This window comes from Anopheles cruzii, chromosome 3, assembly GCF_943734635.1.
Source record: "Anopheles cruzii chromosome 3, idAnoCruzAS_RS32_06, whole genome shotgun sequence".
NCBI lineage: Eukaryota > Metazoa > Arthropoda > Insecta > Diptera > Culicidae > Anopheles > Anopheles cruzii.
The window spans coordinates 56,684,283-56,704,106 of NC_069145.1; the positions used below are offsets into that span (position 1 = coordinate 56,684,283).

The 19,824-nt window shown below is 46.0% G+C and overlaps 4 protein-coding genes across 4 annotated transcripts; 1 reads left to right on the top strand and 3 right to left on the bottom strand.

The window, feature by feature from the left end:
* Positions 1-6: 6 nt before the first annotated feature.
* Positions 7-3,336, bottom strand: LOC128272641 (E3 ubiquitin-protein ligase CHIP). Its single transcript, XM_053010480.1, has 5 exons — positions 3,174-3,336; positions 741-1,081; positions 566-671; positions 409-465; positions 7-340 (listed from the first exon to the last, which is right to left on the bottom strand). The coding sequence occupies exons 1-5, from the start codon at positions 3,291-3,293 to the stop codon at positions 98-100; spliced, it is 867 nt and encodes a 288-aa protein (XP_052866440.1). The 5' UTR covers positions 3,294-3,336; the 3' UTR covers positions 7-97.
* Positions 3,337-4,540: 1,204 nt separating this feature from the next.
* On the bottom strand, positions 4,541-6,853 carry LOC128272677 (MAPK regulated corepressor interacting protein 2). Its single transcript, XM_053010540.1, has 3 exons — positions 6,590-6,853; positions 5,772-6,105; positions 4,541-5,592 (listed from the first exon to the last, which is right to left on the bottom strand). Exons 1-3 carry the CDS (start codon positions 6,604-6,606, stop codon positions 5,443-5,445), a joined length of 501 nt encoding a protein of 166 aa, XP_052866500.1. The 5' UTR covers positions 6,607-6,853; the 3' UTR covers positions 4,541-5,442.
* A 3,462-nt stretch (positions 6,854-10,315) lies between these two features.
* On the top strand, positions 10,316-15,858 carry LOC128272391 (DNA topoisomerase 2). The gene is made up of 5 exons (XM_053010191.1): positions 10,316-10,330; positions 10,960-15,009; positions 15,087-15,215; positions 15,290-15,640; positions 15,732-15,858. Exons 1-5 carry the CDS (start codon positions 10,316-10,318, stop codon positions 15,801-15,803), a joined length of 4,617 nt encoding a protein of 1,538 aa, XP_052866151.1. The 3' UTR covers positions 15,804-15,858.
* A 2,402-nt stretch (positions 15,859-18,260) lies between these two features.
* On the bottom strand, positions 18,261-19,524 carry LOC128275103 (60S ribosomal protein L7). Its single transcript, XM_053013499.1, has 4 exons — positions 19,477-19,524; positions 19,032-19,396; positions 18,744-18,936; positions 18,261-18,657 (listed from the first exon to the last, which is right to left on the bottom strand). Exons 2-4 carry the CDS (start codon positions 19,394-19,396, stop codon positions 18,391-18,393), a joined length of 825 nt encoding a protein of 274 aa, XP_052869459.1. The 5' UTR covers positions 19,477-19,524; the 3' UTR covers positions 18,261-18,390.
* Positions 19,525-19,824: the final 300 nt, after the last annotated feature.

A 19,824-nucleotide genomic window follows, 5' to 3' on the forward strand; every position in this document is an offset into this window, starting at 1 on the left:
GCACATTCAAGACAAACACAGATCACAACTATCTAAAAGGTGTTTTTGCCTACCAATCGACGGAGATGAGCATTGGTCACTCTTACACCCGGTACGTTTAATAGTCCAGAGCCCACTCGTTATCTTGCAGAAACGCGTCGACAACCTCCTTCATGGAGTAATTCGATATCAGCTGATCCTGCGTGAGCTTGACGCGCGTCACCGGATCGAAATGGCCAACACGTTGCAGGTGCTCCTCGATGTCTTTTCGTTCGTACGTCATGCCGGACGGCGTGATCACAGGGTCGACTAGCAGCTCGAAGCTAATCTTACCGCACAGGTAATCAGGTACTTCACGTTTCTGCAGAAAAAGAAAGCTGGTTAGCTGGTTGGTCAAGGAGTGCTTCACAGCACCGGCACGATCATTACCCTTCTTCTATCATCCACTTTAGCAAACATGTTGTTCAACTCAGTCATATGGTTTTCCTGCGCATCGGGAAGAAATTAAAATTAAAATGTATAACCATCAGAAGGGGTCGAAGGGCTGCTTGTAACTGGACTTTCACAAACAACTCGCACTACTTACGCCTTCCCGTTCGATCTCGCTGGCCTTCTCTTTCACCGTTTCCTCGTTGATTGTGTCGTCTAGCTTCAGTTTGGCCAAACGATTCTCCACATCCTCCGTAATGAGCCTTCAAATGTACAGAGGAACATCTTTGTAAGAGAGCATGTTTCACAACGGGAAAAAACACAACACTAACCTGTTCAGATAAGTTTGCAGCTCTATTTCCTGGCATATTCGCTTCTCTTCCTGGATGTTCCAACGCTTTTTGCGCGCGAGCCGAAGCTGCGACGCGATGTCATCGCCAAAGTTTAGCTTTTGCTCCTTTGCCAGATCGTGTGCCCGCTGAAGATGCTTTATCGCTTCGTCGAACGACTCGAGCTCCATCAGGCTGAGGCCGAGGAAAAAGTGTCCCTTTACGAGGTTAGGATCCATGTCGAGCGCACGCCGACAGTCACTGCACGCCGTCTCCCAGCGCTTCATCTTAATATGGCACAGCGCGCGGTTCGTAAAGTATGTGGCATTCGTGGAGTTTTTAATCTGTTATTTCAAAAGAATTTAAAAAAAAGAAAAAAGGCACATAAGTCACACCACGGCAGAACCTTACAGAAGGAGATTAATATTTTGTTTAAACTTCTACATGAGTATCGCAGTATTTAGGCTCCAGCATTAAAGTTTTAATCTCTTATTGGCACCAACGGACAAGAGTTATAAAATGTTTTAAATTCTAACGTTCAACAACCGTTACCAAAATGATGTAGCTGATCGAGTTCTCCTGAACTGTTATCAATTTTCTAAACTTCTGAACGAAATATTTAATTAATCTCAGCCAACGGCTTGTTTCAAAAGCATCACGACAATGTTTCCAATAAATTGATCATGTTTATGCAACATGCAACCGACTATTTGCTATAGGAATGAATGCGATTGATATTGCCTCAGTCCATATCAACGATATCAAAGTAGGTGTAAAATTGACGAATTATATTTATACCAGCTAGTAGATGAACCCGTGTCGCGTGACAGAATGTCATTGTGCTTGGTTAACCCGGAAGACGCTACACGAAAGTGGAGCATCATATGACGGTCTATCCCACTGGGATATTAATTGGTATCTAGGGCGCAGGACGTGCAACGGTGCTTAGATATTGTCGTAGGTCATTTTTCAACATTCCGGACAAGCCGCCGTAAGGAAATTCTTTTTTTTTCATGATATTCCCGAAGATGTTGATGCGAATCCTCAAGAAACTGGATTCTTCTACGTGGGTCCAACAAAACTGGCTTGTAGAAATCTAACGAATGGTTAGAAAGCGGACAGCATTGATTTCGGAAAACACGCCACTCACGCAAACAGTGTGGCACCAGTCCCTAAACCTAAGCGCCTAATCCAATTACTCCGGGAACGGTTTCTGCGTTGGCAGAGGATTATAATGCTTCATTCATGAAACATAAATAACATCACAAGTTATTATTCGTTCTCCGTGCGTCGTTTCTCTTTGTCATGGATCCAGTCTAGGCTTAAATGAAATTAAAAATGACACAAATCCTGGCACTCTTCGATTGGAATGTTCGTCAAGCATTCAAAGACGTTTCGTTGGGTTGCTTTCATACAGCCAAAATACTCCTGCTTTTTTACAAAAAAGTAGCCCATTCTTTACATTGATACGGAGTTGGACATTGGATCCGCGCCGCCGATATCAACAATGCAATTCAACAATCAACACAATGCATAAGCGGACCCTTGCCCGTTGCGCGATCTTTATACGCTCTTGGCTAGATCCACCGTTCCAATGCTTACTGCTGCGGCCATCAGAGTTTCATTTCGGAAATGTGTGGCCCACGCTCAACGTACTGCTGGCATTCCTAATAACAATCTAATTATAACCATTCTCGCCATTCCAACAACCATTCTCGTAATGGCCAGCACGTACCGAACGATACTTCTTGAATGTCGCCCGTTTATCGACCAATTACTCTTTATCAAATGAACGGATGTGGTGGTATTGTGGGGCTTATCTGCTTTGATCTCGGTCAACATAACGTGAACATTGGTGGACATTTGGTTCAAAAAATATGTTGGTCATGATGCCCACCCACTTTGCGGCACCATTTCGTCTGTCAACACACAAACACACGAAAGGTGCGTTTTGGGCCAACCAACCATGGTATCGATAAAACGGTAACCTTGAAACGGGTTAAGAGCCTTGCGGAGTGACGGAGGGATCGTCGTCCTAAAACGAACCCTGCACCCCCAGGTTCCAGTATCTATCCCGTATACAAATTCTCGTATCACCATATCGTTCTTGCACCGGGTGCCTTGTTATCTGCACCCGATTTGAGGCCTACATTTGGAGTTACGTTATAGCTGTCGGAAAGTTTGCGCATACTAGCGAATGCATGGACGAAACGCAAAAAAACGGAAACTTTTATTATCAACGCAAGCGCCTAGAACTGGCCCAAAACGAACTGCCAACAAACACAAGTGATTGACAGTGATTGGTGGTGCAACGCCAAAACACGATAACTGTACGAAAGATTTTGTAGGAATGAATGAAAAGCGCGTTACGATTATGGTTCAGAATAATAGATATCAAGTGCGTCCGATAACGTTTTCTCTTTGGTTAATACATACGATTGCTTTTGTGTACAGATTGACGGCATCGTCATATTTGCGTGCGGAGAACAACCGATTGCCTTGATCCTTTAGCTCAACGTCCGAAAGATTGGCCGTCGTGTACATGTGTTTGCTCATCTTCTTCACTGTTTCCGAACTTCTGGAGCAGCTCCGCTTTGTGTTCTCTTTCGAGTTTTTATGTGCACAACTACGCAGTCTGCTGCTGTTATAAACCAAATCGGTCAACACCCAGATTCGAGGGGGACGACGGCTTGTGTCCCCGCAGTACGGATCCTGTCTGCCTCTAGCAGCCAAATTAGCCGGAAGCGATGCGACACTGGAATAAGAAAAACTCCTTCACCCACACCGGGACTGGCACACGTTTAATTCCGGTCGCTAGTGTTTCCTTTATCTGATAACCGTTCTCTTGTCTATTTTTTTTTTCGTCTCGGACTATTTTTCTTATGTTTCACCCACTTTTTCGCAATGCTACTGTCAACGAAATGTCATTGCCTGCTGATCGGTTATAATACATACTTCAAACCTCCGCAGATCACTCACAATGGTAACACATAAAAGCGTAGCTTTCAGCGTAGGTTATAAACGGGACAGCTTGTAAGTCGACATACCGTACAGGGTGGTGCAAGTCAGCGGATAATTTACTTGGGGATTTATTGAACAGCTGATTCGACCGTTTGCTATGAAATTCTTTGTTCTGAACTCGGGCAGATTTTCGTTTGCTGCTACAATACAGATGTTTTACAATAATTACCTACAGCCAAACCCTATTTTGAACTGTTTCTGTAACCGTGTTATTTTTACTGTCCGTACGGTTGCTTCTTTTAAACGCATAGATTTGTTAATTTTTGTTCCAGGAAACGAATTACATTTTCTTTAAAACGATGTGAACAAGGATAACGCATAAAGAGAACGACAATTTTCTTCGATACAAAAATATGCAACTTTGGCGCTCGCCTTTGAATGGCTGGCATAGCAAAGTTCATTTCAACAAACCAAAAGTTTGTATGTAATACGAAGATGAAAAAAATATTACAATCATTCATAATTCAGCCAGAACCATCGATTAAGTGTAAATAATCTTTCTGATTTTTAGAGAGGTCATCAATAGACATAATTTTCTTTTGTTATTATTAGAGCAAACTCCCTTTACACTGCGCTTAGGCAATATTTGAAAACAGCGTGTTGTTGTAATAACGAGACTTTGAGCTATTCAGCTACATTAAGTTCTTGTTAAATCTAATCTTTTGTTATACAGTCTTTTCTGCAGTCCTCAGGTATTATTGACCAGATCGTTTTGATTAGTTGAATCAACGGGTCGAGATAGTATTCAAAAAGAAACACACATTGAATGACCGTTTCATACGATATTTTTATTACAGTGCCAATCCCTTCCCATGCATTATTTAACGTTTGTTGTGAAAGTGCGAAGGAATTCATGTACATGCTTATTCCTATGTTCGCTGTCACGCACGTCAATGGAGGTCGCATCTTTTTACAATTACATTACCCTCAAAGGAGATAGAACAGGGATAGAACGGAACGGAACCAAATCATTGCTGTTGTGCTCTACTTTCAGATTTTACTGCTTAGCTAAAAGTTCCTCGATGAAAAATAGATTAAGAAAACCAAACAAATAATAGTTGTATTTTCCTACTGTTCCTCGCTTTCCACAGAACGACGCATTCTTTCACCTTCTCGGTCAATCCATCATCTTCCATTTATCTTATTGTATTACTTTAACTCGCTGTCGTATCCATCTCGCTCACCCACCTTACCTATCTTGCTTGGTTCATAAAAGAAAACAGTTTAAAATAATTAGTAAATCATGTAGAAAAATTGCAAACTAATCTTTAAAAGTCGTAAATCTTCTGTCTAACGCGATAATCAGCAACGTGCTATCACCAGCGCCCTGGTGATTCCACTTTCATGTTTGATAACAAAATATGAAGTAAAACTTTGGACATAGCCACGCAAATCTACCTCCCAAACAAGGAGTAGAAACCAAACCTTCGTGACGAACTTCAATTAGTCAACCGTTCGCCGTTCGTCCGGAGTTTGCGGTTACTGGTGACGGTCGGTTGTTGTTTTGAAATGGTCTTTTCTTGATTTTGTGGGGGAATGAGGTTTCTCTTTGAGGTTGCGTTTTGGGCGAAAGGTATAAACAGGAAGGCAAACGATAGAAAACAAAACAAGGCAGGCAATGGAGATGACCTTCCATGAACAATCTGGCGATCTTAGTATGCGATCCGTGGCCGTCGGACGCCCCTCACTGATGTCCGTGAGCACCTAGGTTGATCTGGTGCACCAACCGCTGGCCCCACCAACCTTCTAGATCAAACGGTGTGAACCCGGGCAACCGTGGCTCAGGTGCACTCTTGTAGAATACTGGAGGATTCTGGCTCTTGTCGGTAGTTATCTAAAACGAATGAAAAGCGGAAACGATAGGGAACGAGCAGAAAATTATGTCGTTGCCGGCCAAAAGCGTGAAGCCAGCAGCCAATGTGCTAATCGCGGAAGTGAAAGTTGGCGTGCGCGTACGCGAAATGTATGCGTACGTTAGCGAGTGCCTGGCACACGGTTTCAATGGAAACTTACACTATTCCAGGCTTCGTTTATGTATCGAATGAGCTCGTCATGCTGCGAGTGTTGCGACTGTGGCGCTTGCTGATGGTTCTGCTGCTGCAGTGCATGATGGTGCACTGACGAAGACGAGCCCATCGCCGATGGAGAGGACGATGTCGGTGGCGAACTACCGCCGTTGTTCAGTGCGCCAGCTGCCGGCCCTAGACCGGGGGGCTGTGACTGGTAGGACGGCGCGGACGACGAGTGGTTCTGTGAGGTCGCTAAATGCGCCTCCCGGTTCGAGCCCGTTTGCATTCCGCCAGGTCTCCGCATCATGCCCGGTGACATGGACATTGGTCCTTGCCGACTAAAGAAAGAACCGCAAACAGAGGAAAGAGACAGGGTTAGTGAAAGCGAGTCCAAACGAGAGGGCGGACTACCCGCGGAGAGATTGGTAAGCATCCATGCCAAACGCGCCGATTGTAAACAAATCGACAAAACGAACACCGAGCAATAACAAAACCGTTCCAAAAGGGAAAACAGAAAATGTACACAAAATTTTTGAGCACAAGGTCATTTGCACGCACAGAGGCACAGAGGGGGGCATTGTGGCAACCAGCGAAAAGAGACCATCCTACTCTGCACTATGTGCACCGCACCACCAACGAGTATTGTTTTGTACAGGCTGCCACCGCAGACCGCTGCCAACGTATACGGAAGTACATTCCAGGTCCGCGGCTTGGCCTCTTTTACCACTTTAACCTTTCCTTTCAACACTTCTCCAATTCGTCGTTAGCCAGCTTCGTTCTTGCATCGTTCAATTCGAGTGGACAGCTGGCACTCTGACTTACCCTATGTTTCGGTCCATCCTCACTGGGTCGTTGCGGGTTCCTCCGCTTGGGTTCCGCACCTTGCGAATGTTGGCGGTTCGCGTCGGTAGAAGGGACAAGTTTAGGACTACTACGAGCCGTGGAACGGCTTGCGGCTTGGTTAGCTGTTTGATATCTTACTTGTCGGCCACTTCACCAAAGCCAATGGCTGTTTTCTTCGCCCCTTCGATCAGTGACTTTCGAATGCACAGCGAGCGATTAATGGGTCGCGTAGTCGAAAGCAACAACGATATCGTCCGATTACAATTCGAAATTGCGCCCACCAAAAAGGCGGAAGGCGCTACTTTTGCACGGGTTTCCCGAGCCGTACACGAGACGCGCTACGTGTTCCACTCGTGGTTTTCCTTTTTTGCCTGAGCAAAACGAAAATGAAAATAAAACTCGAACTTTTCCTCCTTTTTCTGCTTTATCCTTTGGCTTCTTTGTTTTGACAGCAAATGAACGGACAAGCAGCGCATGAACGGAGATTCATTTGACAGCAAATGCACTGAATTTTTCAGTGTGAAACGAGCCATCTATTGAGAAAAAGTGAAATCAATTTACAATAAAAACCTTATTTGCCGCCGATGGATAAGTATTCGTAAAGCGTCAATGTAACGCCTTATGGGTGTAAAAACCTTGACTAGAAAATACAATGCTTGAAGAACGAAATGCATGAAAAGAAAATAAAACCACAATCATTAACGTATGTTTGAAAAAGAATTCCGACATGTCCCAAAACATAGCTAACTTAGCCGCCGCCGCCGCCGCCACGGTTCGCGTTTGACATTTGAGCGTTTACGATAAGAATTTCAAACTTGCATACCAAGGATGAATTCTTTACGAAACAGTGTTAAAATGTTCGTCAGCGAAACAAAAAAATAATGTGCTTCGCGTAACACATTATTTCTGTTCAAATAAAAGAACCCAAGACCGAAAACTCGTCCCATCCGTATTGTTTCCGCCGTCGAAATCCGTTTGCCGCCAACCGTTTAAACGTATTGACGGCTGAAAGAAGCTTACATGAAATTCATATGAAGGTGTTAAAAAAATAAAAAAAAAAAAGGAGAAAACGTGCATTTTTCTGCGGAACCTCGAAGATGTCGCCCTTCTCAGAGAAATAAACCTAAACGCGAAGGAATCCTGATAGCCAACGACGACGGTGATAAAATAAAGTGATCAACAGAGAATTCACACGACAAGCAGTACAAGCATCATCATCATCATCAGCATTAAGCATCGCATCAGCGTCGAGCATCAGCGTCGAGCATCAGCGTCAAGCATCAGCGTCGAGTATCAGCATCGAGCATTAGCATCATCATCTTTACCACAAGTTCGTTACTGTTAAGAACCTTAAGTATTTTACCTTTAAATAATTTATCTTAATTTATAAAAATAGACAAACAATAAGTAAATAGGAAAATTCAGTAATAAGTAATAGGTAATAGCTAGGCTATTTAGTAAATCAAAATGGCATCAATGATAGAACTCATAAAAACAATCCCAGTACTAATCCCAATTTACAATGGGGATAGCACTAAATTAAGTAATACGATTGCAGCCCTTAAGGCTTGCAAATCACTAGTATCTCAAAGAAACAATGAACTAGTCATGCAACTAATTTCATCGCGATTAGAAGGAAAGGCTAAACTTGCGGTAGGCGACGCGCCAACAGACATAGATGAAATAATTAAGAATCTTGAAGCAAAGTGCAAGTTGAAAATTTCACCCGAAATACTTGTTGCTAAGCTTAACGCTACCAAGCAAACGGGCGAAGTAACAAAGTATACCGAGGAAATTGAGAAGCTTACGCTCGAATTAGAGCAAGCTTATATAGGGGAAGATATACCAGCACCGGTGGCCGAAAAAATGGCTATTAAAGCAGGCGTTAAAGCACTTGCAATAGGAGTTAAAAATAATGAAACAAGTTTGCTGTTAAAAGCGGGTAATTTTAATACCCTTACGGCAGCATTTGAAAAAATTTTCGAGTCACTCCAATAATTGATAAACAGGCCAAAACACTAGCCAAGGCTTTTGTAGAATCGTTCGTGCTGAAGTATGGTTGCCCCTCTATTATCAAAACAGATATGGGAACCGAGTATAGAAACGAAACTTTCAACCACATATGCACAATGCTTAACATTGAACATAAATTTTCTACAGCTTATCACCCTGAAACAATCGGAAGTTTAGAACGAAATCATAGATGCCTCAATGAATATTTGCGGCACTTTATAAACGACTCGCACGATGATTGGGATGCATGGCTACCATTCTATGTTTTCTCCTACAATACAACCCCACATTCAGAACACAATTATTCACCGTTTGAATTAGTGTTTGGAAAACCATACCAACTTACAAATAATCCGAATATGCCAATAGATCCTCTTTATAATATAGATTCATATGCGGCTGAACTAAAATACAGAATTCAGTCAGCTTGCAATAAAGCCAAAACGCTATTAGACAAATCAAAAACAAACAGAGTTAGCAAAACAACTAAAACTAACCCAATAAGAATAGAAACAGGTAGTAGAGTTTGGTTAACAATCGAAAATCGTAGGAAGCTCGACCCAGTTTATTCGGGACCATTTAGCGTCGTTAGCGTAAATCATCCTAATGTAACAATAGAAAATTTAGCAACTAAGGAAACTCAAATTGTACATAAAAATAGACTTAGAATTTAAAAGATACACAACACAAAACATTGTAAAAGACACTTGGAGATAGCCACGAAATTCAAAAAATGGTTTTTATTCATTTTTATTCATAAAAACAATTTTTTTTTTAAAGAGGGTAGGTGTAGCGAATATTCTTCTAAGTAGGCTAAGATAGGTATATAGGTATTGTTTAAGAAGATTGCGAGTCAGTCAGTAAACGGGAGTTGAAGACGAAGGTTATTTAAATAAAGGATATTGTCAAACTTATTACAGTATTGTTTCCGCCGTCGGAATCCGTTTGCCGCCAACCGTTTAAACGTATTGACGGCTGATGAGCGCGCCGTTTCGGCGTCGGGCGGCTATCTAGATCGTATGCCGCTTCCCGCTTGCGGTGCTGTTTGCAGTTTCTACACTGTCCATTCGCTTCGCATCGAGTACGCCGTCAAGTAAGTATGCGGCGCTCTCCAGTGTTCTGACCGCTGGCAAATGGGCAATTATCATTTTGCAATTCAGGAAAAGAAATCGCCACAAACGGTGTGCTTCGCGTGCTCTGTGCTACGTGTAGTTTTGTGTTCAACAGGGCGCCCTAGCTGGTTTCCGTGCTAGTGCTGGCTTTCGGTAATCGGCATCGAACAGCAAAAACACTCACACTCACTGGTGCATTTTGTTTTGCGGTGCATAAAACCGCGAAGGAGCGAACCGTCATTCGCGCGAGGGAGCAAACCAGAGAGACTCAGTAAAACTCAGCAAGCCGGGTAATAGCCGTTCTGTGTTTGTTCTTTTCTTCCGACGCTCAGCGTCCGGCAGGTGTGCGTAGTGCAGCAACAGCAGCAGGCTTCGTGTGTGTTCGTTTGCTACCGTGATCCGGACCATTTTTGCTCTGAGCGTGAGGAAGCATCATCAGCAGCAGCAGCATCATTTCTGTGGTAGGCCCCGCCGTGCGCTAAGGTCCCAGCAACAATCGCCGGGGCGAGATCGAACGTTTTCTCGGATTGGCCAAGGCGTGGAAAATCGCAGGAACAACGTAGGAGCATTACCTGCCAATATGACAGACATAAGGGTAAGTGTGGCCGACACGGTCCGTTTTGTCACCGAATTGTCCGTTGCTATCGCACAACAACGAAGTAAACTCCAAAGAGTCGGTTAGGTCGGTGTCCATAATAACAAGGTGCTGTAAAAAGGGTGCTTGCGAACCGGTAGACATTGGTTCCCTAATGGAAACGAAAAACGATACGATGAAGCCGAAATCGCAATGAAGATGTGTAAGAATCGAACCAAAACCCTATCCTCAACGTCGCTATCGCGTACCCTTTGCTTTGGGTAGCGGCGGAATTTCCCTCCGAAGCCGCCATTTTTGTGTTTGACGCCGAGTTTGCGGTACAACGATCGGCTGTCATATACGGTGGAAACCGCTAGCGGCTCTTCGATATTCGTCGGCACAAGAGCAAGAAGAAAACATTACCAAAGTTGGCGGGGTGGAAAGAGAAAACCTTCCTGTCACCCGTTCAATGAAAGATTTGTCTGAGAATTAACGGTAGAATAGTGATCCATTTTTCAGCTTCCTCTTTGTACGCTCCCGTTGGCAGATATGTAATAAAATGTGTCCTGGAATCATTTTCAGAAAATTAATGTATATTTTTTTTAAATTTATTTCCATGTTGTTCGCTGCTTACCGTAAATGATTTTTAGGCGGCCTTTGCTGCTCAACAGAATGGTGCCGGTGCGAAGGCGATGGCATCGGGGGCCACCGGTAGTCCCAAGGTCGGCGGAAAGTCGATCGAAAAGATCTACCAGAAAAAGTCGCAGCTCGAGCATATCCTGCTCCGTCCGGACACGTACATCGGTTCGATCGAGATGCTGAAGGAGCAGATGTGGATCTACGACAAGGAGGCGAACAAAATGGTACAGAAGGAGATCACGTACGTGCCCGGATTGTACAAGATCTTCGACGAGATTCTCGTGAACGCTGCCGATAACAAGCAGCGCGACGCGAAGATGAGCACCATCAAGGTCGAGATCAATCAGGAAACGAACACCATCTCCGTGTGGAACAATGGTCAGGGCATTCCGGTCGTGATGCACAAGGAGGAGAAAATGTTTGTACCGACGATGATTTTCGGCCATCTGCTGACGTCTTCAAACTACAACGACGAAGAAGCGAAGGTTACGGGCGGACGGAACGGTTTCGGCGCTAAGCTGTGCAACATTTTCAGCACCAAGTTCACCGTCGAGACGGCCACGAAGCAGTACCGGAAGTGTTTTAAGCAGACATGGGGCGAAAACATGTCCAAAGCATCCGAGCCGAAGATCAAGGAAGATTTCAATGGAGAAGACTACACGAAAGTTACCTTTTCACCCGATCTGACCAAATTCAAGATGGAAAAGTTGGACGACGACATCGTTGGTTTACTGTCGCGCCGCGCATTCGACGTCGCTGCGTCGACGCGCGGTGTGGCCGTATATCTGAACGGGTCGCGTGTTCCGGTAAAGTCGTTCAAGGACTACGTCGATCTGTTCCTGAAGGACGCCAAGGACGACGTTGGCGGGCAGGTGAAGCTTACGTACGAGTCCGTAAACGAGCGATGGGAGGTCGCGGTCGCCATTTCGGAGCGCGGATTCCAGCAAGTTTCGTTCGTCAACTCGATCGCAACGACCAAGGGCGGTCGGCATGTGGACTATGTGACGGATATGATCGTGAAGCAGCTGACGGAGGTGCTGAAGAAGAAGAACAAGGGCGGCGTCAGCATCAAACCGTTCCAGGTGAAGAACCATATGTGGGTGTTCGTCAATTGTCTCATCGTCAACCCAACGTTCGACTCGCAAACGAAGGAAAACATGACCCTGCAGTCGAAAAGCTTCGGCTCGAAGTGTAACCTTTCGGAGAAGTTCATTACGGCGGTGGCGAAAAGTGGCATCGTCGAGTCGGTGCTGCAGTGGGCCAAGTTCAAAGCTCAAACCGATCTGGCCAAGACGTCCGGCTCAAAGAAATCGAAAATCAAAGGTATTCCGAAGCTCGAGGATGCGAACGACGCCGGTACGCGCAACTCGCTGAACTGCACCCTCATCCTGACCGAGGGAGATTCGGCCAAAACATTGGCCGTCTCGGGCCTGGGGGTGGTCGGGCGCGATACGTACGGTGTGTTTCCGCTGCGCGGTAAACTGCTGAACGTGCGCGAAGCAACGCACAAACAGATTCTGGAGAACGCCGAAATCAACAATCTGATCAAGATTCTCGGTCTGCAGTACAAGAAAAAGTACCTGACGATGGACGATCTGAAGATGTTGCGGTACGGCAAGGTAATGATCATGACCGATCAGGATCAGGATGGGTCGCATATCAAGGGTCTGTTGGTGAACTTCATTCACACAAACTGGCCTGAGCTGTTGCGTCTGCCCTTCCTGGAAGAGTTTATCACACCGATCGTAAAGGCGACCAAGAAGAACGGTACCGAACTGTCGTTCTTTTCTCTGCCCGAGTTCGAGGAGTGGAAAGCGGAAACGCCAAACGCGCACACGTTCAACATCAAGTACTACAAGGGTTTGGGCACGTCCACGTCGAAGGAAGCGAAGGAGTACTTCCAAAACATGGAGCGCCACCGAATCCTGTTCCGCTACGAGGATACGGGCGACGATGATGCGATCATGATGGCGTTCTCGAAAAAGGCCGTTGACCAGCGCAAGGACTGGCTGACGGCGCACATGGAAGAGTGCCGCCACCGGAAGCAGGTCGGGCTGCAGGAGCGCTATCTGTACACGAAAACAACGAAAGCGATTTCCTATAAAGACTTCATCAACCTCGAGCTTGTGCTGTTCTCCAATTCCGACAACGTGCGTTCGATTCCGTGCGTGCTGGACGGCCTAAAGCCTGGCCAGCGGAAGGTGCTGTTTACGTGCTTCAAGCGTAATGACAAACGTGAGGTGAAGGTGGCCCAACTGGCCGGCTCGGTGGCGGAAATGTCCGCTTACCACCACGGCGAGCAATCGCTCTGCGGTACGATCGTCAACCTGGCGCAGAACTTTGTCGGCAGCAACAACATCAACCTACTGTACCCGGGCGGTCAGTTCGGTACGAGACTCACCGGTGGCAAGGACAGCGCGAGTCCGCGTTACATTTTCACCATGCTGTCGGCACTGACACGCCACATTTTCCACCCGCTGGACGATCCGCTGCTCGAGTACCAGTACGAGGACAATCAACGCATCGAACCGGTCTGGTACCTACCGATCATACCGATGCTGCTGGTGAACGGAGCGGAAGGCATCGGGACCGGGTGGTCGACCAAAATTCCGAACCACAATCCGCGCGATGTGATCGCCAACATTCGGCGCATGCTGAACGGCGAGGAACCGAAAGTACTGAATCCGTGGTACAAGAATTTCCGCGGGCTAGTGGAGTCGGTTGGACCGGCACGGTTCCTCACGGTGGGAAATGTAAGTATGCTGGACAACCAGAAAATCGAAATTTCCGAACTACCGATCGGAACATGGACACAAACCTACAAAGAGAACGTGCTGGAACCGTTGCTGCACGGTTCGGAGAAGCAAAAGGCGGTACTGGCCGACTACAAGGAGTACAACACGGACACGACGGTGCGGTTCGTGATATCCTTCTTGCCGGGCGAGTATGCAAAGTTGTACGGCGAAGAGGGTGGCTTTCATCGGGTGTTCAAGCTGACGGGCTCAATAACGACCTCGTTGATGAATGCGTTCGATGAAAATAATTTCCTCAAGCGCTACGATCACGCCAACACCATCTTCCAAGAATTCTACGTCATTCGTCTGGAGTACTATGGGAAGCGTCGTGAATATCTGCTCGGCATGCTTCAGGCCGAAGCGGACAGTATGTCGGACAAGGCGCGCTTTATCATGGAGAAGTGCAGCGGGGCGCTGGTGGTGGAGAACAAGAAGCGCAAGGTACTGATCGATGAGATGATCAAGCGCGGTTATCGGCCCGATCCGATCAAGGAGTGGAAGCGGCGCGTGCAGTCGAGCGCAGAGCAGGAAGAAGAGGAAGCAGCCGGCGGCGATGGCGAAGAGGGCGAAGCGGATGAGGAGCAGGAGGATGTTAAACCGGCCAAGGCATCGTCGTCGTCGAAGAAGGGTGCCGCAGCGCTAACGGCGGCCGATCCCGAGAAAGCCTTCCAGCGACTGACGGATGTGAAGAAGTTCGATTATCTGCTCGGCATGTCCATGTGGATGCTGACGGATGAGCGCAAAAACGAAATCCTGAAGCAGCGTGACCAAAAGTTGGCCGAATTGAAAGCGCTGCAGGCGAAGACCCGCGAAGCGCTCTGGATGGACGATCTGGAGCAGCTCGAGCGGAAGCTGAACGAGGTTGAAGAAAAGGAGCGTTTGGACGCAATCAGCACGGAGAAGAAGCTGAAAATGGCCTCCTCGAAGGCGGTGACCGTTGGTGGGCGTAAGCAAATGGCCAAGAAAACAGCGATCGACGACACGAAGCCGTCCACGGATGCCGAGGAAGTACGTTTCCGGGTGACGGAGGAGTTGTTGAAGAAGTATGAAAAAGCTGCGGCCGTCTCAGCGGCCGGTAAGGTGAAGAAAGAAAAGAAGGAACCGGGTGAGAACGGCGGGGACGGAGGCGATGAATTTGATGCGCTGGTCGAAGGCAATGGAGAAAAACCGAAGCCGAAGCCGCGCGTTAAGAAGGAATCGAAAGAACCGAAGCCGAAGAAGGAAAAGGGCTCTCCGGCGGAGAAAGGGAAGGCTCCACGGGGTCGGGTAAGTGATTTGTCGTTGGCCTAACTGTGGGCATATAGAGCAGACCAAAAACCTTACTTCCTTTGTTTTTGCAACAGAAGAAAAAGGCCACATCGTCGGATGATGATGACGGAGCGTTTAACTCGGATTTGAGCGGCGATGAGTTTGCTCCGCCAGTCGCCGTTCCGACGCGAGAGAAGACGGGACGTCGTGCAGCGGCCACGAAGGTATGAGAACAAGATCACCGCAAAATCTTACAAATTTCCCAATTTAACCTTCGTCTTTATTCCGCTTCTTGCAGAAAGTTAACTACTCATTGATGGATGGTGGCGAAGATGAGGACGATGCCGAGTTCGATCGTTCGGACGACGAAATGTTTGACAACAATCAAGGAGGAGCAGCAGCCGCAGCTGGCGGAGCACGCGGTGCATTGGACGGCGACGACAGTGACGTTGAAGAGGTACAAGCAAGCCGACCCGCCACCGTTAACCTGGATGACGACGAGGATGATGATTCGTCGCCGATAAAGAAACGGAAACCGGGACCACTCAAGCGGACGCTCGGACCGAAGACGGGCGATGCCGGGAAACCGCCGACAGCCAAACGCGGTCGCAAAATTGCGGATCACAGCAGCGAGGAAAAGCCCAAAAAGGTGAGTGGAAAAGCGTCTAAAACTTGATGAACATGAAAAATTTATCGGACTGTTAAAAATATAATTTTCACTGTATTTTTTTTTTACACAGAAAACCAAAAAGAAAATCATTGATAGCGAAAGTGATCCGCCAAGTGATGACGATTTCGACTCGGATTACTAAACTAATCGCGACCGGCAACAACAGATGGCCACATGAGCGACGCAACTCTAGCAACAGTTTGGTTTGGCGAACATACGAGTTTCGTAGGCCTTTGGAATAGATTTTTCCACGTAAAAACTACACAGGACATTGGTCTAACTCTGTACATCCCATGCGCCGTTTCTACCATTTTTCAACCAATAGAAGCGCCTTAGTTTACGATAGTCCACAAAAAGACGCCACTGAGAAAGGATTTTTTACATATTAGAAACATCGCACACCCATTTAGTATTACGACGAAAATTACCATAAGAGTTTAGCACTTCTTTTCCCGTTGGTTCTGGTCCTGCTGTCGATATGTTTTGCCGTGGAGCCGCACCCGTTGAGGAACCCGGGTTCGGGTCTAAAAGCAAGTCGGCAAGGGGAATGACCTATCATTCCCAATTGCCCGAATCAGAATGAATTTGATAATTTTTTCTTCGTAATTTTTAAGAGTGTGCTTCTCTGACAAGGAGTTAGTAGTGACTCACGTGGGTACGTGTCTTCAGAAAAGAACCATTGTCTGAGGCTAGTGAGACAGAGGGGCAGAGTAAACGGATAGTAGAAGGAATTGGTATAAGCTAAATTAATGGGAATTATTGTAATAAAAAAAACAGTAAATCCTATCTAAATGAAAATTGAATGTAAAGGTTTCTCTCTCGAGGCAGATGTTCTAGAGTTACTCAGAAGAGAGAAAAGATTTTTTCCTTGTCCCACCACCACTCTACAGCCGTCTACAGCCCAACGAACTTAGGACTCCCTATGTGGGGAGCGAACCTGGAGGAGAAAAATGGGATTACATTTTACTTAAATATACAGCATGTAGTCTAGCGTGAACTACTTACTACTAATAACCGATGTGTGGAAAACAACAGGTGTACTATCTACTGCGCAGAAAACATGTTTCAAATGAGGTATTAATTTATTATTTTACAATATCGATATGAAGAACGCAGAGGGAATTGTGAAGCAAATTGGTTGGCTGAAATCGGATACCAATCGATCCGTAGTGACATTTCGTTGCAAGCTAATACTCTTGCGGTTTTCTCTTCGTATCAAATGTAAAATGTTCGAACACTATGATCGTCTCATACAAAAGAAAATAAAATCATGTAGATATTTTTAAGACTTTCGTGTTGTGGTTTATTTTATGGAGAAACTTTTATGAATTTTCCACCAGTTGCAAAGGAAAGGAGGTAAATGTTAATAAGGAGTTCCACAAAGAAAACGAAATAAATGAAGAGAATTATGTGTGAACAGTTTTAAGTACTTTTACCTACCCTGGAATAAAAAAAAATCGATCACTCAAAATCAAGCCTTGAAGCCCTCAAGGCTGGCTTGTAGTAAAACGTCCGAAAATAATGGTTTGCTGGTTATCGCCATTAAGGTATAAGGCAGTGGTCTCAAACTCATATTGGCATGCGGGCCGCATTGGAAAGTAACAGCTACTCCGCGGGCCGCACCACATAAAGAAAATGTTTTTTCAATTAATTTTACGCACCCTGATTTAGTTTGGATTTGAAATAAATCGTATCAGTCACATCTGTGACGGCAGCTGAACCGACAAGAAGCATTTTTTGTGATTTTTTGCTGACTATCCTGACTAATATAACTTAATTATATACTCCGCGGACGTGGCCGCGGGCCGCACAAAACAGTGTCGCGGGCCGCATGCGACCCGTAGACCCCCGGTTTGAGACCACTGGTATAAGGTAAGGTATTCGCCGGTATTAGCCATTAAGTAAAATATCAATTGGCAATGCACTTACAGTTCAAATACAAATTTTGAACATCCGAAAAAAAACGTTTACAGCCAACCGAACGATAACACTTTGAGATTTAACTGCAACTGAAGAAACAGGATTTGTTTGTGGATTCAATAGGACTCAACTTACGATATGGCATTCGGCATTGGAACCAAAAATATAATATACGAAAAGTTCATTTTGCCAGCCGTGTGGCCGCAATTGCCGATCGAAAAATTATAATTGAACCAATAATTGACCTGTTGTATGGGGAGATGTCGAATCACGCATCATGTTAGGTCAAGTAATGTGTCCAACTCAAAGAACATATTCAAAACTTAGAGGACAGCGAATGCCGAGGAAAATGTTATCGTTAACTCATCCTTGATCATCACATTGACACACTAGGCGGATTGCTATTCAAAAATGAGTTCCTCTAGCGGCAGAGCTTTTTAGTTACCGTTAGGGAAAGAAACTTTTACGGATTCATACGTGTGCAACACAGTTTCTGCGTGAATTACGAATGTTATATTCGCATACACCGGAATATTATTATCAACAAAACAACGTGGCCAAACAAACAGTTCATAACCGACCAATCTGCGGCACACACATCCATTTTCCACTTTTCCACCGTTACCACGAACGCCGAGATGAGATGTTCACAAGCAAACAACACTCACAAATTGTGTGGTAGATTTTGACCTCTTGGCTCCCGCTTTTCTGCACATTTATTCACTTAAATCGACGACACACCGAAAAAAAAACATTCGCCAATTTTTCTTCTCTCGTCGTTCACCACAAACACGACTCCTTTCTCCGTTCTAAACCATCCGCTGGATCAGTTCGTTGATTTTGTCCTCACGGTTGCCAAAATCGCCGCCCTCGACGTAGTGGTTGTTCTTCTTACGCCAGCCGCCGGTGGGCGTATTCAGCTTGAACGGCCACAGGAAGTTGTTGACCTTCTTGAACGAGGCACCGCCGGTGTAGATATGGTACACCAGATCCTCCACGCACTGCAGTCGGTGGCCGGCACGCAACTTACGCTCAATCACGAAGTTATCGGTGATCGGGATACGGCTGTGTCGGTGCTACGGACCAAATTGATACAAAATATGAAGATAAACACCTTGCTCGAACCCATTCCGCAGAGCGCGTGACCCCGTCGGGGACATACCTTCACGAATCCACGCTTGTAGATAAGATGACGCACGGACTTGAGCGTCGGGTAGCCGTAGGTAATGTAGGGCTCCGCAATACGCAGCATGTTTTTCGTGGCCTTGTTAAGCTTGACGAAGGTACCGTTGTTGATCTGGCGCAGACGGAACAACTGCAGCACCTTGCGGACTTTCGGCGCAACCTTGTTGATACTAAAAACCACGGTGGGAAACATTAAAAACCATTCCATTGCCAAGTGCACCGCAAGTGACGCCGGCCGATTGCTGCCACTTTCCAGTATACCTACCCACGAATACGCATGACGAATGCCACCTTCGGTTCGGCCGGAATGTAGATGTTACCGGCCTTCTTGGCAATGCGTGCCTGCTCGGTCGCAGCACGCTCAACACGCAGATACTTCTTCGTGTAGCTAGCGGCACGGAGCAGGTTCTGCTTGCGGCGTAGCAAACGCACGGCACGCAGCTTGCGGCGGGCCCGCAGCACATTCGGGCGCTTCAGCGCGCGGCTCTTGGCGTGCTTCAGCTTCGACTCCGGTACAGCTGGCAACTTCTTCTCGCCTTTGACCTTCTTCGCTTTCACCGGCTTCTTGCCTTCGGCCGGCGTTTTCGCGACATCCTTCGGCTTGGGTACAGTCTTTGCCTTATCGGCCATCTGTGAAATAACAAATGGTTCCAGTTAGCACCCGACGGCGATGATTTGGTGTAACTTTTTACGGGAGAAAAACAACACACCTCTCCGATCTTTAGCACGTTGTACGTCGAAAAGACCGCATAAGAAGGAAGTTGTCATCAGTTGGTAGCCCTGAAGTTTGACAGTTCGCTCGGTCACTTGACAGCGGACAATCGATCAAGGTGTACAGAAGCAGCGGTTCGACAGTTTATTTTTTAATGTTGCTCTCGATATGAATATGATTACCATTTTATAACCTTTTATTATACCGGAGAACCTCTTTTTTCAAATCATTAAACTAAAAATACTTTTTTATTGAACGTTTCATTATGAAACAAACTGCACATATTCACACATAAAATTGTTTCAATTTGAAATTATGAATATTTCTAATTGCTTCTTTGCACGAG